Here is a 25,850-nt window from a genome sequence, read left to right on the forward strand (position 1 = left end):
CGTATCTAATGAGACTCATAACTTTTTAATTTATTTCTTTTTCATTTCTACTACTAATATTTTTTCTTCTAATCAAAATTTATAAAATTTTTAATGGTTGGTATGATTTTATTATAAAATATTATAAATTTATATTTAATTTTAATTTTTTAATTTTGTTATTATTAATTAATATTAATAGATTTTTAAAATAGAATTTATTGTTATTGAATATTCGAATAATAAAATTTAATAATATTTTATATTAAATTCTAATAAAAAATATTTTAGTTGATGTAATTTTATTTTAAATATTAAATAAATTGTTATAACAAAAAATATTTACTATCAATCATATAGTAATAAAACAAATTAAAATTGATTGTTATTATAATTATAAAAAAAATTAGATCAATAATGTATTTATAATTAACTAGAAAGAAAAAAATGGTATACTAGTAATTGTTGTATATCTGATTCTGATTTCAATTATCGTTAGTAAACAATATCAAAAGAATTCTTATATTCCAATTCCAGAAAATTTCTCGTAAACAACGTTAAAGGAATAAAATTATTGATTTCATTCCAATTAATTTGTATTCCGATTCATTCTCATTTCGATTCTTGATAAGTAAACATGACCTTAATTTTTTTAAAAGATTAGAATTTTCTCTATGAGTTTTTATATCCAAACTTGTCAATCTAAACCAACTTAATTTGATAATAAAAAAGATTAATTAGAAGATGGAATTTCACTCCATCCTATGTTGAACACGAAAAGATAGCTGTAAAGCCCGAGGTTGCAAAATAATGTTAAAATATAAGACAGACAATGTCACTGTGTGATTAAAGTTGGGCACTATTAGCAAAGTTGGATTAGCCTTAAAAACATCCAGCCGACATGTCAGTTAGGTGGACAAATCTGGTTTTTGGATCAAATCAATCTTATTTTAGTTCATTTCAAAATAATTATGTTTATTTAGTTCCCATTAAACTTCAAAAAATTTTGACAATTTTAGACTATATATATATGTTTCTTATTTAACCTTTCTTTGGTAACTAGGTATGTTGATATAGCACGATATTAAAAAAAGTAGTTTGTTAAAATACTAATTCTCGTCATTGTTTCATTAACATTTCTTAATTTTACTTATATGATCTCATAATCCCTCTTGTTGATGTCGATCTCTAACTAGGCAAGTACTTAGTGTCATGTATGCTTTCTTCTCTTAACCTAAACTTTACCTCTACAAAAAACCTAGCATCGGTGTTGTTGGATTTGTAAGGAGCGCAGACAAAATTCCGCATTGATTAGAGAAAGAGAAAATCATAGATATATATATATATGTATACGTTAGACACAACATCTCTATTGGTATGAGACTTTTTGTGTGATTCCAAAGGTAAATTAAAATCATGAGTATTATGCTCAAATCGGATAATATCATACCATTATCCTCGTAAGGACCGTCATTAAAATTTTCTCTAAAGTTTAAAACTTAAATACCCAATTGGAGACTTAAGTTTATAATTTAAGGTGTTTTGGGCGAGTTTGTGAATCATATTTAGGGTAAATTAGGGTTTCACCGACGACAATAATTGAAGAACATGGCTGTCCACTCCACAATATCCAGATGTAGTTCAGCCATGGAACAGCTTTAGATTGAAAGTGGGGGCCTGAGAATATCAATTTCTTACACATATTATTATGCCCTTTTGAAAAGACCCACCTTTAAATTTAGGGAAAAAAAAAACTCTTTTTCCTAGGTACCACCCCTCTTCAATTTTGAGCACAAACTTTTTCCCAACTTCTGTGGTCTCTCTCTTATTCAACATCATTTCACTATAAACACCTACCCTAAGGTTTTCAATCAACTCATATGTCATATATTGAGTAAAAATATTCAAGATTATGGCTCTTTTCGAGCATCAATCTAGGTCGGATCTCTATTTTTAGACCGAATGTTCGTTTGAGCTTGTTAGGTTCTGATATCATGTTAATATTCATGGGTTCCATTTTAAAACTAATTATTGACATTGGTAAGGAGATGAGTAGCTCATGTCTATTATAAACCCGTGTTAGGTTCCTTATCTTATCAATATAAGATCCTTAATAAAAAGATGATATTCTCATTAAGACCATGTTGACAATAAAGTGTAAAGTTCGATAAAGCGTTCATTGGTAGGTTTAAAAGGCAAATTGATCAGGTGGTCGGTTTTGGAGTATGAAACTAACTGTCTCACAACATTATATTGTACTACTTATTGATGCAAGCAATATGTAGGAGCATTAAAAGAGTTTTTATTTTAGACTTTGTTCATGTGTGGGGGAAGTTTTCGGATGTTGAATGGAAACACGGTGAGCTTCGACTTTCTTACGGGTTGAGAAATGTATGCACGTCGCTACCTAAAAGGTCTCATCCTATATGGTGGTCTCAACAATATGTAGTATTAAACTACAACGAACTATTCAATCTTAAGTCTAAGCCTAATACTAGAAAATTAAAAGATGCTTTTAGGTCATCTTTATTCTATATTGGGATTGGAAGTCTTTCTTGCTCGTTAGTGGTGTTTTATCCATAAACTATTAGTTTAGTGATCATAAAAGTAGCTTGTCAACGTCTTTGGAAAACTTTACTCCGACTACTATTATTGATGATGAAGTCGTCGTTTCTTTCTCTCTAAATATTCAATACCATGTACCCGAGATAATTTTCGCGATAATAAGATTATCTTATGTCTTTTTGGACAGTTGGGATTCTTCAAAGCCTTTTTTTTTTTAATGTTCCATCATAATTATAATGCTTTTGGGAACACAAACTGGAAAAATTGGCCAAAACTTCAAATTTCTAATAATAGCAATGGAGACTGCTAGGTAGGTGTAAATTTCCTTAAAACTGTACACACTTTTTGGGATATAAAGTTTGTCTTTCACTTAAGAGGTTGGAATCATCATAAATATGCATACTTTCAACAAGTCCTTTCAATTGTCAACATTGTGATTAGATGTGCTAAGTGATAATTAAATGCCACTAAACAACTAAAGAGTTTTCATTTATATTTTGCGACTATCACTTTATTTTAATTAAGTTCGAAATTTGTTAAACTTTTTAATGCCTGTGTTTTTTATTCATTCTTATGTATGGTTGTACTATCTACGACTGCTTTGATTTCTACTCCGCTTTCAATGTCTATTATTACGATGGTGAATTGAGGCATAAGACAAATCAGTAATGAGAGAAATTAGTTCATCTAATCGTATCTCGAATTATTCATGACTATCGACCTGTTGAAGTTATCTTGCCAAGGCTGAAATGAGGCCGCAAAGATAATTTCATTTTGTCATGAACTGTCCAAAAAAGAAACGAGACAACCACCAAACCATAAATAAAGAAACTACCCTATTTGAAAACTATTCTACTTTTGGTTTAAAAGGAACCAAATAATTTAGCCTTAAAACTCCATATACAGTTGAATATACATGAAATGACAGCATCAAGATTTGGGATCTCCCAACAAAAACCTAAGATTCTTCATACATCCAAGCTAGCTAAGACATGGAAGAAATATTGGAAATGACGCCAATAACCCCTTCTGACATTAATAATTTGTGTTTGATCTTTTTTTATTAGAAGGACATGATGATGCAGCACCCATTCTCAACCATGCAAACAAGGGTAGAGTAAAACATTTTCAAAAGAATGGGACAAAATTTTACATTATAGTTTTTATGTATATAATATTTACAGTTAAAAAATTTAGGAGGAAAAGATTGAGAGAAAATCTTAAAATCTTAAGGACAAGTTTGGCATGCGTCAACATGTGTTTGGCAGATTTGTTTAAAAAACTGATTTGGGGTTACATCATTTTGAGGTGACCTTGTTCTTTCTTATTTATTAATAATTACATAATTTTTAAATGTGAAATTACTGTAATACCCTCATGTTTCAAAATCAACCATCTCTCCTCACAAATCTCTTTCCCATCTTTATTCCCTCCACGAATCTCACACAATAATTAATTACAACCCTAAAAAATCTAACTTTTAAGAAAAAATATTTAATGCAATTTTGTCCCGATATTTATGAAATCTTAATTTTTTTTTTAATTAAATCCGAACAAATGTTATGCATTTATTCTTAGATCATGCAAATCTTTTTTCTATAGATTTTTTTTGTGTGGATTCGTTTGCTAAGTAATTGATTCCTAAATTAATCCATATTAGATTCAAAATTAAAAAACAATGGTAGCTGTTGAGGGAAGGGATTGGTGGATAATTTTACTTAAATTAAACAAGGATATTTTGGTAATTTTACCAAGACAAAAGTGAAAAAGGGTCACAGATTAGGTTTTTTTAAAAAGGGGTCAAAAATCGATTTTTTTAAAAAGGGGTCAAAAATCCAAATGAAGTATATAATGGGGTTAGAAACCCCAATTTTCTAAGTTTTGATAACAACATCTTTTATATTTTTATTTTTCTATTTTGAATTTGAAACTTTAAAATGCATCACTACGCTAAAAAATAAAAACTTTAATAAATACACTATTTCATCTTATAAACTCAATTTATTTTTGTTAAAAATAAAAAAAAATGTAAAATACAAACTATTATAAATTATATAATATTGTAAAAATATTTAGTTGACAATTACTACTAATCTACAAATATATTACTAAATACTCTGAACAATTTTTTAAATTGAGATTAAATTTTCAAATCTACTATCAAACATATATCCGAAAACACTAAAAACATGGAATACTAGACCAACCAAACGCACCCGAAATAATTAAAAATACTCAAAATCATTCCTTTTTTGCTCTGCCACGCTACTGAAAAATCTTAGAAATTAGTTGATGGTTAGAGGATAGGGGCTAGTTTTTGATCTATGTGTGTGACAAATTATAGTGCTTTTGAAAGGTGAAAGAAAGCAAAGAGGGGGAAATTTGTCAATTCCTTATTATTGTTTGAGAATATTTTTCTTACTCTCTTTCATATTCCACATAAAAGGGTAATAGAAAACTTTCTACTGTTTGAAATGTTAATTTCATCCAATGGGATGTGTCCAAGGGGTGGCTTTTGTTTATGTTAATTAATATTGAATGTTTGAGTAACTGCTTTTTTTTTTCTTTTCATATGTATTACTTATTTTTATGTTTATTTTCATAAAGGCACAAGCAAGGTTCGAAATTTCGCTCGATACGTCGACATGTCGACGGTCTCGACATCGACATGAGGAGAGAAAATCGTTTTTCTCCAAATGTCATCGACATGTCGACCAAATGTCAAGGAGATATCGACCAAATGTTGATTTTTTCTTTCATTGAATCCTTAAACGATTGAGAAATCACCGTGGCCTTCTAGTTAGTTGAGACTTAGAGGAAGATATGTTGTTTTTAAAGAAAAAATCTATATCGAAAATTTTGAATCCAAACCTTAAAAAAAAAAGATTTCTATTCGAAACGTGTTTTCAGTTTTGTCTAAATTCAAAGCATATAGAAGAACAAACAGAAAAGTCGAAAATAATACTAAAAAAGTATACGACAGGACATTTTCTATTTTTCTTTTAAAGAAATTAAAGTTAAATTCTTATCATCTTGGTTCAAAAAAGAAAAAAAAACAAACGTCAAATTAAATTTAACTATAAAAATCTAACAAAATCTTAAAGAAATAGATTATAAATCATCCATTTATAAAAAACTTAATTTAAATTAAATTTAACTAAAAATCCTAACAAAATCTTAAAGTAATTGATTTAAAAGAAAAAAAATTAATTAAATTTAACCGAGGAAATCTTAAAACACAACAAGTAATTAAAATAAATTTAACTAATTATTATTAACCATTTAAATTTTAGAAAAATTTAATTCTAATCTTTTGATTCAAAAAATAAAAAAAAACAAACGTTAAACTAGATTTAACTAGAAAAAAAATCTAATAAAATCTTAAAGGAACATATAATCGATTTTAAAAAAATTAATTAAATTTAACTAAAAAATCTAACAAAATCTTCAAGTAATTGATTAAAAAGAAAAACGCATTTTAAATTAAATTTAACTGACCAAATCTTAAAACAAACTAATAAAAGAAAATCAATTTAACTAATTATTATTAAACATTTAAATTTTAAACTAAATTTAATTTTTAAAAATTATTTCATACTTTATACATATCTATATTTCACATATTTTATTCAATTAGGTAACTAATTGAGTTAGAAATTATTAATAAAAAAACAACATTAAACTTTAATTTACTAAATAATTTTCATATATGTATACATGATTTTATTTCAACATTTTCATCGTGACGATATTTTTATAAGTATATTATTATATGGTTAGATATGATGGGTTAGAAGTGATTAGTTATAAGCTAATTAAGGTACAATTAAAGTATTATTTACTAATTTAAAAAAATTTCCACCAATATCTCATGTCCATCGACATGTTCGTAAATCAAGACCTCTCGACATTTCCATCAACATTGACATTTCGAACCTTAGGTACAAGTTAAATTGATAAGAAAACAATAGCCAATTGGATCTAAGAACCCTTATGGTTATGCAAACCCCTAGATCACAAATGCTAAAACCCCCAAATCGAGATGATGTCAACCCAAGGAAGAAGTTAGAATGGATTTACCTTGAGGATCAATATCAAGAGTAGAGAAAACTTGTTTCTAAACTCAAGATTCGAACCACTCCACAAATAGCTTGATCAAGACTACTTGAATGATTCTAGCATGCAAATCTAACACTCAAGAATTGCAAAGAAAAACAAGCTCTAGGCTTTTTGAAGCAAAATAGCAACTTCATTCAATCATCAAAATCCGTCTTTCAAAGAAAACAAGCTAGGCTATTTATAGCCTCCAAAACAACCCTAAAAGTAACCTAAAGGCATTTGAAAGGTTGTAACTCCCAATTACATGATGGCCATAACATCCACTAGCTAAAATGTAACTTAAAACACATAAATGAAATGTTTAAAACTGAAAATATAATAAAAAGAGGTTTAAATCCGAGAATTGAAGTCTTGGTCACCCTTCAAAGTCTTTGTAACCTCCCAATTATAAATGAAGTTTCACTTGAAGTAGTTTGAAGTGTAGTTCCATTAATTGATGGATAACTTGCAATAAATGAAGCTTGAGATGCACTTAAGTTTATTTAATGCAACTTGAGTTCCTTGAATTGAACTTGGCTTTATTGAATGCAACTTGAGTTAAACTCCACTTCAACTTCAGCTCCTTTAAATGAACTTAGAGTTCATTTAATGCAACGCCTCCTTTAAGCTCTACTTGGAAGACATTGACTTGAAAAGTTTCATCTCTCTCTTGATCATCCCTAGCTGAGCTCACCAAGTATTGAACATGAGAAAGTAAAGCTTGTTGTAGCTTCTTGGCTCTTGATCTCGTTATGGGTCCTTGAGGCATGACAATGGTGCTTCCTTGGTTCACATCATAAATGCATAGTGAAATTTAAACAATATAAAGTATATGAAAATGTACAACATAATTTAATATACTTGAAAATTCTTCCCTAAAGTAAAATGTATGAGATTTGTGTGAATTTATTCCCTATAATTTTAAAAGTTTTATTTTAGTCCTGGTATACTTTTGCTAACTCGTCTACCGACTTTGTCACTTGTCCATAATATTAATCTAAATAAGAAATTAACTTTTAATTTCTTTAATTTAGATATATATGCATTGATTTTACTGTTCATTAGCGTGGACTTACTAATTTCGTTTTAGCTTTTTAGCTTTCTCATTGAGATTACACCATTTACTAGTGATTAAAGGTTATATGTCAGATCCAACTAAAATAGGGATTTAACCTTAAAGAGTTAAAAGTGTTCATTAGTTAGAACTTATACAAGTGGCAAAAGTGAGAGATCGACTTATTGAAAGAGGACTAATCAATCTCCTAAGAGAGGTTTCTGTTAGATTCACTGAAGCTTCAGCTAGTTCGTTCCCTTCATAATTAACATGGGCTAGGAGTATTACTCGCAATGATTATGACCAATTTATCTCGACGTCTCTTACGTCGTATAGATAGTGAAAGAACAATTGAAGAAAACTAGGACAACTTTGATCGAACAAAACGAGATTCTAGTACAAAGAGACGTTGTAGAGATTGTATTGCAACCCCAATGCTCAATAAAAGTAGTCTATCGACCTCCAAAATTGGAAGAATTTCGAGAAGTGAAAGTATTAAATATGAAAAGTATAATTTAGTAGTATATTTAATTTGGATCCTAATTAAATTCATACTAGATAATTAAGTTTTAGAAATGTAGTGTGCTAGATGTATTTAATTTGTACAAAAAGTATATATGACAAACTTACGATAAAGTCTAGATGGTTCCAACCTTTCTTTTCTGAGTTCAAATCCTCTAACTTTTCGTTCAAGAGACATAATTAATTATTTATTAATTATTATTAAAGATTTCATTAGAGCTACCATTTCTACACTAAATGAGATGATGAAGATTTGATTTATATAATGGATAGCAAAGTCAACTCATAGACATGTTTGATTAATGAAATAATTAAGAAAAACTAATTTGTCAAGAACATGAATGATCATGTCTTCATGTCACTCAACATATTGATTACACTTGTCAAATCCTTGGTTATAGAGTTAATTAATGATAAATATTATGTTTGGAAGTTTTTATATATTATTAGACGACAAATGTAAAATTTAAAATTGGAAGGACAAGAAAATAAATATATTGTTATTATATGCTTAATTTCTATTGATAAATCGAGTGCGGATAGTAGTTGAGTTATCCTTTCCGTACTTTTTGATGTCAATGGGAGTGATAGGAGTGATGGGATCAGGTCAACTCTAACTAAACTTCAAAAGTTGATTGTAATTTGTTGTATAAATGAGTAAATGCATTAAATTATCTCAACTAGATCCACGTTAATATAAATTAAACACATCCTAATCTAACCTATCACATAATATAAAATTATATAAAATCAAAGTGATTGTCTATCATAACTATCCAATTTTACTTGACATTCTTCATTGATTGTAAATTAAAACAAGAGAGAGAGAGAAAAAGGTAGATTTTGAAGATAGAAAAATTATTGTAAAAACAAAAAACTTGTTAAAAAAATTAAATTAAAAAATAAGTCAAGATATTTTAATATTAATATTATATCTACATTAGTGATACTTCTATATTTTATCGATTTTTTGAGATATTATAGAAATGTCAATTGAATCTATGGATATATAATGTGTCAACAAGTTGAAAAAACTCACTAATATAGCTTAGTAGTAATTAAGATCTAAAAAAAGTGAATAGAAACTTGTCTTTTACTCGATAGTAATGAAAATTTTGAAGTTATGTTGATTAATATTAGATATCTGGTAAATGATATCAAAATGGGGATGTAGCTCAAATGGTAGAGCAGAGGCACGGGGTTCGATCCCCCGCATCTCCAATTATGTTCTTTATATTTTTGTTTCTATAAAATTATTTTATAACTTATTTTATATTTTTGTTTCTATAAAATTATTTTATAACTAACTTAAAATAAATTAGATTCTTATATTTTTACTTTTGCTTTTGTTAATCTTGGTCCTTATATATTTTTCTTTTCATTTTAGTTATTGTACTTTCAAAATGAAAAAAAAATGAAAATATAGAGACCAAAATAAACGTTTTAAGTATAATAAATACGAGAGTAAGAATAATCAAAACATAGCTCGAGTTCGATCCTACAACTCACATGTTCGAGTTCGATCCTACACCTCACATGTTGTACTTAAAAAACACATAGTTAATTTCTTTTATCAAATAGATACAACCGATAACGAAAATATATATATATATATAAAAATATTGTATATAAGATTTTATTAAATAAAATAAAAAATGAACCAGTAATTTTCCACTTAACAGTTACAAGACCTCGCTGTTCGTCACCTACACGTGAAATAAGAAAACCCCGATAATAAGTCGTCTTCCTCTGCTCCACTGTGGCTTTCGCGCTCAAAAATTGAAATTACAACCATCTTGATCTTCTTCCAATTGATCGCTTTCAAATCCTCTTCCAATGGCGTCCCTGTGATGAAATTGGAATCGGACCAACTTCACTCTGCAAAACATTCGACCCTGTGAGCTCCAGTTCTCCGGCATTACCAAGCCCTAGAATTCGGGGCAACTCTGCCATGGATGCCAAGGATATCTTGGGCCTGCCCAAAACTACGCCGCCTATACCCCAGGACAAGAAACCTAGGGCTCAGAAGGATGCCCAGAGGAAGCGAGATGGTATTTCTCGAGAGGTAATGTCTTCAGTCTTCTCTTTGTGCGTGTGCGTTTATATGATTGCTACTATTTACAGTAGTGATGCTGGGGTTTTCGAATTGTAGGTTTACGCGCTTACTGGTGGTCTGCCGCCTATTATGCCGGCAATTGATACATCTGAGCTGAAAAAACGTCCTCCATCAGACGAGAAGGTTTTTTTTTCGTACTTTTTTGTTTAATCAAGTCTTTTAAGGCTGGACAATGGTGAATTGGTTTATTTATATTTAATGGCAATCTGGAATTGCTCTGTTTGTTAACGTAAGGAGTTTGGGAATCCCATTGTATTTGAATGCTTAATTGTGTTATTGAATTGATTTGGAATGCCAACTACTTTTTCTTTGTCACTCAAGTGCTTGGCTGTTAATCGGGTATCTTACATTCTATTGATTTTGAAATATTTAATCATCGTGTATCGTTCTTATAATGCGCTTCTGATTTTCCTTCAGATTACGTGGCAGTGGCTTCCTTTCACAAATTCTGCTAGAAAAGACAATTTGCAGCTTTACCATTGGGTATGTTTTGGGATCTTCATGAATCAGGGATATTTCAGTTTTTTTTTTCTTTTCTTTTCTTGTTCAAATCGATGTTTCTCTCCTTACCACCCACTTTTTTCATTTGTAGGTTAGAGTTGTAAATGGCATTCCGCCAACAGGTGACTATTCCTTTGCAAAGTATAACAAGGTAAGGCCAAGTCCTTCTTTTTTATCTTTTTTTTTTTGGGTTATGTTTTCAAGTTAAAATTTGAAATTTAAATGTTTTTCATGCTTAGATGAAAACGAAAAATTCAACACTCCCATCAACATCCATTGCTTTGTTTGTGATTCCAACGTGTCAATAGTGTTCTTTTTGATATATTGGTAACTTCTTGAGATATATCCGTTGGCTAAGGCCTGTAGTCTTCAAGTAATACGGATCCAGAGGCTACGTGTTCGAATCTTCGGGGGAGCTTAATAAGGAAAACTCTTGGTGTCTCAAGAGTTTGGGTCTTGAGCCTGGAGCATACTTGAGAAAAGCAACAATAAAGTTTCAATTTTTTTGTAAAGTTTGATGAATATTCTTGAAATAATCTAGGAAATCAAGAATTCAAAATATTTATATATAGATATGTATTCCACACTTTTTACCTATGCTAAAAATCCTTTTCAGTGGTCTTAATTTCATATTGGTGATTTTTCTATCGACACTTTTGATATTTCATTGGCATTTTTGGTAGACTAAAAATACTGATCGACCCTGGTGATGAACATTTTATTCCCTGGTTGCCAGAAAAGACCCTCCCACTCCTGTCTCTTTTTAACTCATTATCCAATAACCTGGGTACTTTGGTTCTTACTCTTGGCTAGTGCATAAATTCCACAAAATAAAAACGACCGAGAGTGCCATTTATCTACTTGTCTGTCCAACATCTCATTGTCAGTTAATATCCAAATTTAAAGCATGATCTCTCACAAAATACACCTTGACATTTGGCAACAGATGATAATGGAGTATTGAAAGTTATTAGAATGGTGAACTTGCTTTGTAGGATCCCTGGCCATAAAGCTTCTTCTCTTGAATAACGAATATTATTTTTTAGAACTGTATTTGTTGATACCTTGGATTTTGCTTGCAATTAGAATGTTTCCTAGTACTCACTGATAATTTTATATTTTCAACAATTGTAAAAATATATTTAATAATGAAACACCAATATCTAAATTTCTTATTGTTAATCAAATGTATACTATTTTTTAAATTTGGTGCAGTCAGTTGACGTTGTCAAATACACGGATGAGGAGTATGAGAAGCATTTGAACGACCCGGTATATCTGTCCCTCATTTTTAATGAAGAGCACAGAACTCTCTCTCTCTCACTCACTCTCACTCACACACACACAATTCATGATATGTAGCATTTTTTTATGCGAAAAATGTTGGCCTTCGAGGCTCTTTAGGTTTACAGCTAAGGATTTTGAGTTGCAACACTCTCATGGCTCCAGTGTTTATATGCTATATAAAAACCTATCCTTATTCTCATACCATGTAACCATATTTTCCACATACATATCAAGTTTATGTTAAACCTTGAAGGGTAAATGTTTCCTATAAGAAATTATTGCCTTTTTTTTCCGTTTTAGCGTTAGCACTTTCTACGGATCTTATTTCTGATAGCAATATTCTTTTTATTATTTTTTGAAGACATAGTAAGTAGGGAGATCAAAGAGGGGAAATATGTGGTCAATTTTAAATGAATATAGTGATGAGTTTTTTTAGAGAGAGCTATTCAATAATGCTCAAGCATGGAAACTAAACCTTTAATCTAGTTTTTAGAAGAAATCTTAAAATTTTCAATAATACGGAAATAGAATGGATTGAGGTTTTCAAAATAGCTAGATTTTAATGCTCTCGGTGATGCTCATTAATTAATTCTCAGTAATTATTCTCCTTCTATAATTAGTCTTGATTGTGGTGCCCTTTTGAGCTTCTACAGCACCTTCGACTTGATTTAGACATTCCAATACCTTTTTCCTTTGTCGCATCAAGCCTTTTCTACCTATTTATTAAATTGGAGCATGCCTGTTATTTATTTTTTTGTCAGTCAGATGCTTTCTCCCCTCATCAGTTTTGGGCATTAATGAAACCTTGTCTTACTGGTTGAGGTCCAAATGAGTAAGCACCGATTTGATCACTTGAAAGTCAACATTACCTTGGGATGGACAATTTTCAGATGCACTATTGCACTTAAATGTTCTAGACTCTAGATTACAGTTCTAACTCACACTCTAGCATAGTTATTAATTCAATCTCATATTGTTGTGGTTGAGATATATACTTTTTAAAAAAATTTCAGTTGTGGACGAAGGAGGAGACAGATCAATTATTTTACTTGTGCGAACGGTTTGATCTTCGCTTCATTGTGATAGCTGACAGGTTTTCATCAACTAGGACAGTGGAGGAACTGAAGGAGCGATATTATCGTGGTATATTTACTTTTTTGGTCTATAATGACAAGCACTTCTTGTTTGCTCTTCTGTTGCCAATTTGTGTTATTGATTTATAATTTGCTTGTTATGGATCATTTGCTAATGCATTTGAGATGATTGAAAACTTATACTACTATTATATGTTTATAGCATCTAGAGCAATTATGGTTGCTAGAGCACCAGTGTCTCGCGAGGTTTCAGGGAATACTCTCGTCAAGGTAGGTAGTTTTTGAATTAGGTCTGTTGCGTTGTTACCTTTTTAGGTCAGAGTTCTTGCATATTAATTTCCTCGAACAGCTCAATGGAGCTACCTATGGTTTAGGTTGCGTAGAAAATTAATGAGCTGTATGATTTTCATGTTTATTCTTTATATGTAGGATCCTTACAATGTCTCACATGAGATTGAGCGGAAACGGGCATTGTCCATGGTTCTCTCCCAAACAAAACAGCAAGAACGAAAAGATGCAGAGGTCTCGATTCTGTTATGTTTTAATAAATACCCAATAATGAATTAATGTTCATGTGATTAAGTATAAGTCCTTGTATGTTGCTTTTTTGACTATTTATTGTTTCAGGTTCTTGCTGAAGCAAAAAAGATAACTGAATCACGCAGAGCGGAAAGAGTGAGTTCAAGTCGTATATGCTAAATTCTCTTTTTAGGCATAGCACATGAATGCACAAAGCTGAATCTTGTGAGTGTTTTTTTGTATTATTGGCATATCATATCTATAGCTGGTTTATGATCTTGTTAGGTGGCTGAAGAATCTGAGTTGCCTGTTGCATCCAATGTTGTTCCAGAAGTTGCTGAAAGGGCTGTTGTTCCTGGAGATTCTGTACCATCTTTATCCAATGTGCAGCCCTCTCCTCCGGCAGCTGCACCTTCAACTTTAGGGGCAGATAACGCTTCAACTCTGGCTTCCCTTCGCATGGTATATTGCCCAAAGGAGTCATTTATAGGCTTTACTTTAGAAGCATTTTGTAGCTTCATTCCTTTCTTTTTTTTTTTAATTTAATTTTATTTTATTCTGATAGTTCTGTCAAGAGGTTTTTGTGCTGGATTTTTCTCTCAAATCTTAATTGATCTATACCAACATATAAAATTTGAGCATGCGGTCTGTTGACTGATTCCTACATTTCAGCTTCCTGTGTACTTGAGAACGTATGCACTTGAGCAAATGGTACAAGCTGCAAGTTCATCCGCTGGGCTTCGGACGATCAAGCGAGTTGAACAAACATTACAAGATCTCTCGGTTAGTTAAAAATCCAGTTTTTGTTTAATGCAAATACTAGTTTTCTCATAAAGTAGTGGATGGTGGAAGATTTAATCCTTATATCAACCACATAGCAGCTCGTGAGAAGAGAGAAAAGACAAAGCAGATTAGAAGCTTTTCTCTATGTTTTGAATTTATACTCTTTCCTCTTTGGCTACACGATCGTTCTCTGATTCTCCGTGTCTTGATGTTGTAAATAAGAGCACCCAAGTAAAATATTGCTGCTGGTGGTATATGTTATTTCCTTGAGGTACAAAAATATATTCCAGTGGAAGTACGAGTACACTTATAGCTATTTCGTGACTTGAATCGAGCATATTGTGTTTTTTGTGTCTCCGTTAAACTTTCTTCAGTACTCATTTTCCCCTTTGTGCTTTTCATATTCTACAGATACATAGTTGAATAATTCACTCACAAAGGGATCTATTTTTTAATTTGTGAATAGGTTAATCTAAAACCCAGGGTTCCAACAAAAGCTGTCTGTGCAGAGCATCTTGAATTAAGAAAAGAAATCTTGACTCTACTGAATCTTCAAAAGCAGGTGTAGTTATCTTTTATCCATATGCACGTCCCAGCTGTAGCATATGTATGTGCATCAAACTTCCATTATATACCGCTCATAAGCAGTGGATTTAATTTCTCTTTTCTTGTCATACAATAAAAGTTCTCATTGAAGGAACAGCTTGTTAATGGAATTGGCTTACATCAGATGCTAGATGTAACATGGTTAAGTCTGATTTTTGTTTTACTTTTCTGTTTCTTCCTAATCAGTTGCAAAATAAGGAGGCAGAAGGTTCATCTTTCCGTGACAGTCCATACAACGATGCACCTGGCACACCCAAGGTCAGTAAATGTACTCGCTTACGTGAGTACTTTACTTCTCTCCAATCTGTGAATCTGTGAATCTTTAAGTCTTCCTTTACTAACAGCATTCTGGTCATGCTCTCGTGCAGGATCGCTCATTTATTCCTGATTCTGTGAATTTTGGAGGTAAATATAACTTCTACATTTGGCATCACTGCTTGCATCTCTTTCAAGAATTTTTTCCCCTTTTGTTAAGTGCTACCACTAGTTCAAGTTATTAGAAGCTATCTAGTTTCAATTAGTGTTTTCAAAGTGTAACTCCTTTTTCTCCTTTTGTATATTTCATACTATTGATGAAATATGTGTTTTTCATTCAAAAAAAAAGTGTAAAATTCATTCTTTGCAACCTGCTCCTCACTTGCAAAGAGGTGAGATACACAACAAACAAAGCATCAGCTTGCTGAAGCATGACACCTTAAAGTTAGAGGTTTTAAAGAATAAAGTCTTTTTTCTTATAAAAAAAATAAAGAATAGAGTTTTTTTTTTTCTTTCTGAAGATCAATAATTATCCCCCTGATATATATAACGTACAAGAGGAAAGACAAAAGAAGGCCTACAACTTTACAAGCCTCCTATTGGAACAAGTGGAATTTATGGAATAATTACAAATAGTTATTGAGATTCTACAAAACCAGTAACTTCTCAAATAATTTATGGTTGTGAATCAAATTAAAATTGTGTAGTTGCAATTTTAGAGGAAGATTTTGTTGCTTGAAGTAGTTCTATTCACTCTTTGGTCTTTTTGGCTAAATGGTTTCAGTAGAGGCAATGGGAGAAAATTTAGGAGAGTTATTTATACATCTTCTTGTTGTAGTTTATCCAAATCCTTATGTAATTATTCTATCTCCTCTAACTTAGCCAATTGAAGAGTGTTTATTTTCTGTAACTCCATTACTTCGGGTATTTTGTACATTTAATTCTTCAATGAGATTAGTTCCTATCTTAAAAAAGAAAAAAAGGAAAGAAAATTAAAATGGATGTTCATATCTATTCAGATTTAGTCCAGTTCTAGGATTTGACGGTGAAGTTCATGTCATTCCCCTTGAAAGGAATTTGATTATTTTTTTTTTTTTTGCGCTCGTGGAAGTTCATTTACATGTATCTTTTTCTTCTGATAGGGGAAAGGTTTGTCAAACGGGATCAGAAACGTAAGGTATATTTCTCAACCATTATCTTGTTACTTATTAAGTTTTCGCTGCTCTGCTCTGCTCTTTTTTTTTTAAAAAAAAAGAAAAGCCGAGCTGCTTTGTATTTTGTTTGGTGTGTCAAATTCATTTTTCTCTCATCATTTATTGTTAGGCCACTGGAAGACTGTCTGAAGCTCCATCATCACCAGCTCAATCTAAAAGGCCAAGAAAACAGAAGGGATCCGATCTGTGATTCTCCAGATGTGTAAGAAATTTCCCACATATGGTTGTATCTCTAGTATTGTATGCCTAAAAGTCCTTTTCTTTTTTGCAATTTGCTCTCTCTTTTTCATTCATTTTGAATAAAAAGGTTAACATACCATTTTAGGCTTTAGCCACTGAGACTTATTCCATTTTAGTCCCGAATTAAATTTAGCGACCTACTTTCAATAAATATTAAGGCTATTCTTAAAGTTAGTCTCATCGATAGTTTGAAGTTATATTTTTATCTGATTTGACAAAATAACAATAATAATAATAATAATTTTCATTTAAGAAAAGATACATCATGAATATGATTCTCACCTTTATAGAGGGAAAACTTACAAGGAGTAAATGCTTTTAGCAGAAGTTAACACAGGTTTCGGTAGGGACCAATTTTAAGGATTTATTGTCGTACTCGTACATGGACTAAATTTGGACATTTAGAAGTACAAGTACTAAAATATAAAAATTCACAAAGTATTGCTCCCTTATACCTGGGGCATTCGTGTCCGTCTCCAAGGCCCAAACTCGAGAGACATTAAGGAAACTTATCCGAGGTTCGAGCTTGAAACCTCTAAGCTAGTACAACCAAGTGACTCCAAGCCCTTGTCAATAGGACCGTCCCATAGGACTAAGTAAAAAACCTCCTTTCCTCCCTTCATTTGCTGCTTCTGAATTTGAGATATCAATGAAAAATTCTGTTTCTTTTACTTCTAGAAAATTGAGATATTGATGGTATTTGGATACATATAGGTAGGGGAGCCTCTCCTGATGGGCTTGTGTCTTTGTATGCTCTTTGTATGTTCGCTCATTTTTCTCAATGCAACCTCGGTTTCTTATAAAAATAAATAAAATGAAATATAAAATGCTAATGCTGGAGCAGGTGGCTTTCACTGGAAACTACGGCCTTTTGGAGCACCATTTTATGAACTGCACTTTGGTGAAGGCTGTGATAAACGTTGATGCTGTTAAGAGAGATGCGATTATGTTGGTAATCTGTGCTGTTAACTTCATGATGGTTTGTTTATATATATATATCTTCATCACGAGGCTAAAGCTCTGGTTTTGTAGCCATCTCATCTTATATTTCTTCTGTTGGCAGAGTTAGAAGGATAGTGTTCTAATATCATGGTGTATTTTATGTAAATCTAGCCAGAAATGGAAAATATTACTTCTTTTTTCCTTTTTACTTTACTTCCATTTCTAGTGTATTGATTGTTTTAAATTTAAAAGAAATGATGAACTAAAATTTTATAATTTTTAGGTTTATTTAAGGGTACCATTTGGTTGGTGATCTGAATATATGAATTTGGAAATAAAAAATTCAATGAACGGGGTTGTATTCTATGTATTAACAGTTTTCAAGTATGTGTTTGGCAGTATGTTCAGGAATTGAGATTCATGCCAAATAAAAATAGAATAGAATAGGTGATGTAATAATCTGATTCGATTTGAAAATTTATGAATAAATATATTACTTTTATTTTTTTATCAAAAATAAAATGAGTTCATACTCTTGTATAATAGTTTTTACTATAACAATAATAATTATAGTCTCTTGTTACACAACATTGATGTAATATTGAGATCAAATATGACACGACAAAGCCTGTAATTTTTTTTATATAAGTTTAAATTTAAATAAAATGTTTTTAAGAATTTAATTTTTTTTATATAAGTTTAAATTTAAATAAAATGTTTTTAAAAATTTTAAATCATTATATGCCAAAAGTAAAGCAACAAACTAAATAATTTTATTGAAAGAAAATGAGATTCAATGAATTTTTTATAATAACAACAAATTTTAAATAAAATATTAATAATTAAAAAAAAAAGATCCAAATTGATACTTAAAAATTGTTGGTGTTTTCAAAATTGAAAACATGGAAACGATCTAGAATTCGGCCTTCAATTTAGAATTGTATTATTTTGTTTCCAAAATTTTCTCGCGAAATGTGTTTTCCATGTATCCCGTACACCCTTTAATTTGGCTCATCTCCTTTTAAAACATTTACATTTAATTTATTTTTATCCTTGTATTTTATACTTTTATCTTTCTACTTGTCTTAATTTGATCTTTGTATTAAAAAAAAAAAATGACTATTTTAGTCTCTTCATTTTTTTCTTCGATCACAGCACGATATCACACTCAATCAATTTCTTGAAATGTAATTTTAACTATGCATCTAAAGAATTCTCTTTAGATATAGAATTTGTGATAATCTTGCAAATAAGAATCAAAATGATCACTTTCTTAACGGACATTTTTTTTTAAGTAGGAGGGATTAATGAACAAAAATTAAAAGTAATAATATTTAAAATAAAATCAATCCTTATCTGAATTTCCAGTGGTATAAAGTTCAGAAAATAAATTTTGTCTAGAACAGTGTTTCCCCTTAAAAAAATGTACTTTCACTCCAAGTGCATATGATAGGGTCACAAAAATTATGTATCATTTTATTGAACAAGAGAACTTTACATATTCCTATAATGAAAAGGTGAGCATGTATAACATTTTCAATAAATGCAGCAAGCTATACATACATTTTCAAACCAAGCCTGAAAACACAACATTTGTAATATCTGGGAATCTCTCTTTAATGGCTGCCTTAATTCCTGTACCAATAGATTCAGGACCCTCATACTTCACGAGGCAATCGCCACCGTCGATCGATATTACTTCTACACTCCCGCCATAGTTCCTTATGGCTGGCCTCAATACGTCAAGGTGACTATTTACTGCCTGCATTAGTTCACATTCAGCATTGTCACCTAACAGAGCCTGACTAGTTAAGCTCATTAGTGAGCATGAAAGCGTCGCAAAATAGTGAAACTTGTTCAACTCGTTTCGTATTTTTTTGACTATAGAAGACTCACCTCGGGTGTTGTCTCCTTTGGCTCTTCGTCATACACTTGGCATATTTCCTTTACTGAATCTCCAAACTTTTCCTTCAATACACGTTCGATCCCCATCTTCATGGTGGTCGTTGAGCTCGGGCAGCTACCGCATGCTCCTGGAGAAAGAAAGAAGCCAAACTTACAGTCATAGCAATAGGGAAATGGAAACAAAGAAAGTGCAGACCAGGAGTGAGGTAGGAAAATGTAGATGTCAATGAGAAACACATCCTAGTTACATCTTGGCAATATGCTAGGATTCTAAGCACAAGAAAATGACAACGTAACTATATTGCAATATCAAAAAAAAATTATAATATCAATAACCTCTCAAGAGGGCTATCTCTCCCAATCCCACACAAGTATTTTCTCAAACCATCCTCCTCCCTAAGCTCCCTAATGCCCTCTATTTATAACCAATTCACCCCTGCAAATATGCTACTAATATTCCCAATATCTCCCTATTACAGATGGGCTGCTATTTTTTCTTGGGTAGGAAACTTCTACTAGAATATGTAGGCTGGAAAATACTGCCACTCCTTGTACCTTCTTTCTATTTCTAATCTAAAGATACATTCAACCTTTGTATATTAATTTTGAAGACCAAGATAAGATCCCTAAGAAATTTGGGCATCTGCTCAGCTGTAGAAAAGTAATTTCTTCAATAGAATCCAAAAGGAACCCTAATACCTTTTCTCACCCTTTGTATGGAGTCACTCACAGCAAAACGTCTAACAAGGAGGAGACCTTTTTCCCCCCACCGCGAAAGAAACAGATGAACTCACCAAAAACATGTACAAGATGAAGGCAGTACTAGAGGTCTGAACCTGACCTCAACCAAGATTACAAAGTAAACGTTCTCCAACAATTCGATGAGAAGATTTAAAATAATTATAGAAGTCTTTGGAAGTAAGAAGCCAGAGAGCTACATCAAGTCAGCAGTCTGCATTAATACATCTCCCTCTTCCAAATATTCCGAGACTCTCACGAAATTGGTAAATGGTGATCAGATGCAAATGATTTTAGGCCTCTTCATAAGGTGCATACTGAGGGTGAGTTAAAGCAGCAAATCTTAATACAAAATAGTACTGAATTAGAGTTTCTCCCGAAGGCTCTAGGCTGCGGTAGAACTTAGGGTGTGTTTGGAAGTGATGGTAGAATTAGTGATTTTGGAAAAAGAGATTTAAGTATAATTGATTTTTCAAAATCACCTCTCAAGTGATACCTTAAAAATCAATTTAAAGTGATTTTAAGCTTTCTCAAAATCAATTTTTTAATTTGCCAAACATGATGTGAGAGTCCTAGGGGAATATTATTAGTTGTTAGTAAAGGGGTATTATGGTAATTAGATTAGGGTGAGTATGTAAATAGGAGTAGGAGGGAGAGGAGAAGGATATCTTGGGAATAGTATTTTGGTAAGGACTTGAGAGAGTTCTTTGGGAGAGAGATAGCCCTCTCGAAAGGCTATCGATATTGTAATTACTCTTTTGAATTGCAATATAGTGTTCTTGTTAGGTTCTTGTATTCGGATACCTAACAAATGATCGGTGAAAAGGGAAGTGATTTTGACAATGGTAAAAGTGATTTTGGTCATGCCAAAATCACTCCCAAACACACCCTTGATACAAAAAGTAATGAACTAGAGCTTCTCCCAAAGGTTCTAGGCTATGGATTGATAAAAATATGATCAAGATCTTGACCTACCACAAAGAGTGCACATATTAGTTCAGAACTTGGACTGTAGAAGGATATCTTTTATGAATCCTTACAACAGAACAAAATTTTCTTTGATGTTTTCAGTTTCTAGATCATCTTTGAAATTTCACATCACAGGTGACAGGACCCTAGAACTCTTCTGTAAGGATTCTCACATGGAACGCTCCTCAATATTTGGGAACTTCTTCCTTCAATAGCATCCTTCAAGACAGCAAACGTTCTTTGGATAAAAGATTCTACTGAGGACATATACTGCTTCAAACTGGAAAAGTTGAAGAAGTTCTAGTCATTGTAAACAAAATGCGCAAATCTTGAATTTGGCATTTCTCTTAGGAGATCTTTTCTTTTTCCTTTTTTTTTTTGGTAAACAGAATTCCATACTGATGTCACATCTCAATAATACAATGTCACCGGCCTTCTCCACATCATTTACTAAAATAGTGAGGGTCGGGCATGAAGGAAATGAATGATGTTCAAATCTGCAAAGTTTACAAACTGGTCCTTCATAGCTGAACAGCAATCAAAGACTACGCCACATAAACTTTCCTCAAGCACCAAGAAATAAAGTCTCTAACATATTCAATTGTTTTTGGTTAAATCTATATTTTAGTCCTTGGGTGTTCTTCCAATTTAGTCCCTCCATTGTTTGAAAATTTTCAAAAATAGTCCCTTACATTTGAACATGTTACAATAATACTCTTCCCATGGGTGGATGTTAAATGTAGCTGATGGTAAGCTTGTATAGCATAACAATGGTGAGAGAAAAAAAAAGTCTAGAGAAGGAATTAGAAAGTTTCCTCTCCCATAGAGTGGCTTGATTCCTCCTCCAAATTTGGGTTCATCCCTTGTTTTTCAACCAACATTTCACCCACATAAGCAAGCAACAACACAAACCGATTTTTGGACTACACAAGAGAAAATTGCAAGAACCCCAAGTTCAATTAACAAACGAGTTCACTAAACCAAAACCCACTCAATCGAATGAGATCAGAAATCCACCCACCTACGAGTTTGAGGGAAACCACTCCATCTTCAACAGAAACAACATCCACATTTCCTCCATCCGCGATGAGATAAGGCCTCACGTCCTCAAGAACCAGGTCCACGTTTCCAATGGTGAGTTCAAATTTCTGGGCCGAGTAGAGCCCTGGCGAGGAGCTCGTGGATGGACCCGAATTCGAAGCTGAAGCTTTAATGCCTCGTCTGGGCAAAACCCTTTTCAGGGAATTGGGTCCTTGGTGTTGCCGATGGGCAGAAGGTGGGTATTGGCGATAATTTGCAGGAATTTGGGAATAACAAGGTGGGGTTTTGAGCAGGCCGGAGGTGGTTAGAGACGCCATGGCTGAAGAATTGAAGACGAAATTTGGCCGATGACGAGGACCTTGCTAAGTTGCAACCTTCAACGGAGTCCTTTTTTGTGTAAATTTGATTTATCTTGTAATTATCTATTTTCAATTTGATTCTAAAAATTTTAATTTCTTACTAGTAATTTTTACCATGAATCAATTTCTACTATACTAATTTTATCACATAAGCATGGTAAAAATGTTCTGTACAACTTCAATAAAAATCAAGGTTTTAATTTTAAGAACGTACTACTATATGTAACCACTCAACCATTTTCAAATATATTATGCACTAGGGATGTTCATGGGCGGGGATGAGGAATTCTTCCCCATCCCATCCTCCCTCCCCATTTAATTCTCCATTCGTGCGAGAATTTTTTTCCCCATTGATCGATATGATAACACTAGAGGGGTGAATAGAGTTGTTTGTTCGGAAATCCCTACTCCAGTCCCCAAGACTCCGTCTCAGGTATTTTACTTCGCCGGCTCTCTTATAGGTGAGAACCAAACCAATCGACCCTGTCCTAGGCTAAAGAGAAACCCCCGATCATTGTTACTGGTTCAGGATCCAACCCATTGTGTTTTCTCACAACCCAATGTACCCACACCTTAATACAAAACCCAAAAATGTGAAATGAGCAATACAAAAAAAATACCTGAATTTGAAAAAATATAAACTTTTTGTCAACTTTTTGTATGAAGAGAATGTCAATAACTTGAAGGGAGAAAGATGTTTGCTTTGATAATTGGTGTCCAAAATGATGGAATTTGGTGGCTTTAAATAGAGTTTCGACGATGAATTTTGACCGTTGGATTTTATGGAGATTTTGAGAAATTGGTGGAGATGGAGAAATTATGTGAAATTGAGAGAAGATTGTGGAATTGAGAGAATGGTGGGAATTTGATTTGTTGGGATTGAGAGCGCCACATGTCGTCACGTAATCAGTCCACGTCACCCACCACGTCACCAAAATTGTTGATGCCACGTTACTCTACATCATTATCACGGTGGCATAATTTGACTATTAAATGTCACGTCCCTTACACGTAGGATTGGTCCACTTGACTTGTTTTGACCATAATTTCTTCGTTTGAACTCCGACTCGAGTGATTCAAAAGGCATTGGATTCAGCTTTCCGAAACTCTATGAAATAGACACTTTGAAACACGGAAATCATTAGTAAATAAAGTTTGTTATCATCAAAACATTCATTGTGATTGAAGCTCATAAAGCTAACATTAACTATCTCAAATATATATATGAGGTAGGTAGGCAGAGAATAATACATGATTTTTTAGTACATATATACCTATAAAGAGGATAATATAATTATTTTAGTGTGTGTATATATAATATTAAAAAATTATGCGGGGTGGGAAACCTATTCTCCATCTCGTCTCCATTTAGGTGGTGGGAAAAATTTTCCCCATCCGTGTCTCATGGAGAATTTAAACTGGAATTCACCACCCCATTTAGACTGGAGTCTAGGGAGAAAATTAACATCACTATCATTAGAGTTGTGAGTAGATTTTTAATGTTGTTTTTATTATTATTAATTGTGTTTTCATTGGTAAAAGGCACGTTTCCATTTGAGTTTCTCTAATGCAATTTGATCGGGTTACTTGTGACTAAATTTTTTTTAACCTAATTGATTAAAAAATAAAAAGTCACATGATTAAGATGGATTAAAAAAAGTCATATGGTAATCTACCATAGGGTTCTATTATATACTTCATGCCTTGGAAATGAGGAAGGAAGAAACTAATGATTTTGTGGAGGCTTGACTTTTGCTCTCTTGATGCAAATTATTATTCTGATTGTATCTAACAAAATTATAAGGGCATAAAAATAAAATGTTATACTTTTTTCTTATATATATATTTAAACAATAAATTTTAATTTTAATGGCTCGAAATAAAATTGGTACCAAGATCAGTAATTTGAAATTTTATATTTTATTATTCATTGAACATGGATGGAAAAATATATATTTTGACGACTATTCAGATAAAATTTTAGCTAGTGAAGATATATTATCGACCAAAAAGTCAAATTAAAAAAAAATAAAACTTACCAATAAAAACCTCAACAATCATTTAAGTCTGAACTTTCAACTTGAGAATTTATTCTTAGGCTAAATATACAAGACGATGCTTAATGTTTGAGTTAATTCTCAATTTGATTTTTCATATATTATAAATCCTGATTTCATCGATGTATTAAAAATTTTCTTTTAAGTTATTCTAGTTTGTTAAAATTTATCAACAAAAAGTTAATATATCGTTAAATCATTGTTATATTAACATATTTAGACAGGTAAACATGATACTCGGATACTACATAACACATAAAATCCAAGTCGTTATTATTATAAAAGTTATAATAAGCCCGTTAATAAAATCAATTTCTTTCAAGTGAGGTATAAATGACATAGTTTTTTTTAACAAATAAATGACATAGTTTATCTATAGTATATATCAAAAGCACAGTGTAAAGAAACTTTCTGTTAAGAAACTTTTTGGAATTGTATCTAGCAATCTTGTTCACAAACAAGACCTTTAGATCACAAACTCAAAAATCCCAAAACAATCATGTAACCAACCCAAGGAAAGTAAAAAAACCGGATTACCTTGATCAATATCTCAAGACAATAAAACTCGTTTCTTGTTTGAGATCTGAATCACTCCACGAGCAAGATAGATCAAGTTTTACTTTAATGATCCTAAACATGCAAACTATCACAAGATTGTAAAATACATTAGCTATTGGCTAAAAGAAAGGTTCAATGGTTCATTTCAATCCTCTATCATTTGATTTTACAAATGTCACAACCATGACTTTATATACTCATTTAGCCAACCATGTGAAGAGTCTCAAACAAAAGAAAAGACTCACAACTTACCAAAATTTAATAGACAAGTAAATAAATAGTCTAGAATATGAAAAGTTTAAAGAAATGTAAGTATTTGAAAGAAAAGCCAATCAAACTATTAAATCTCGTCTATAATAAATGATGGATGAATTTTGACCAAATTTTGACTTCTTAGGATGAGATTTGGAGGCGCTTCACTTGACCATGTAAGAACAAACTCTTATTG

At 31.8% G+C, this 25,850-nt stretch overlaps 2 protein-coding genes across 2 annotated transcripts; one reads left to right on the forward strand and one right to left on the reverse strand.

Moving 5' to 3' along the window:
* Window positions 1-9,915: 9,915 nt before the first annotated feature.
* LOC111020758 (myb-like transcription factor family protein) lies at window positions 9,916-18,051 on the forward strand. The gene is made up of 17 exons (XM_022297512.2): window positions 9,916-10,283; window positions 10,371-10,457; window positions 10,752-10,817; window positions 10,927-10,986; window positions 12,051-12,107; window positions 13,136-13,265; window positions 13,419-13,486; window positions 13,646-13,738; window positions 13,844-13,891; window positions 14,021-14,197; window positions 14,408-14,518; window positions 14,985-15,080; window positions 15,311-15,382; window positions 15,493-15,529; window positions 16,522-16,556; window positions 16,703-16,795; window positions 17,678-18,051. The coding sequence occupies exons 1-16, from the start codon at window positions 10,170-10,172 to the stop codon at window positions 16,781-16,783; spliced, it is 1,332 nt and encodes a 443-aa protein (XP_022153204.1). The 5' UTR covers window positions 9,916-10,169; the 3' UTR covers window positions 16,784-16,795; window positions 17,678-18,051.
* Window positions 18,052-19,222: 1,171 nt separating this feature from the next.
* Window positions 19,223-22,822, reverse strand: NFU1 (NFU domain protein 1). Its single transcript, XM_022288638.2, has 3 exons — window positions 22,409-22,822; window positions 19,672-19,808; window positions 19,223-19,537 (listed from the first exon to the last, which is right to left on the reverse strand). Exons 1-3 carry the CDS (start codon window positions 22,743-22,745, stop codon window positions 19,343-19,345), a joined length of 669 nt encoding a protein of 222 aa, XP_022144330.1. The 5' UTR covers window positions 22,746-22,822; the 3' UTR covers window positions 19,223-19,342.
* Between the last annotated feature and the right edge of the window lie 3,028 nt (window positions 22,823-25,850).

Source organism: Momordica charantia (assembly GCF_013281855.1).
Source record: "Momordica charantia cultivar OHB3-1 chromosome 9 unlocalized genomic scaffold, Mcharantia_2.0 BLBB01000009.1, whole genome shotgun sequence".
Lineage (NCBI taxonomy): Eukaryota > Viridiplantae > Streptophyta > Magnoliopsida > Cucurbitales > Cucurbitaceae > Momordica > Momordica charantia.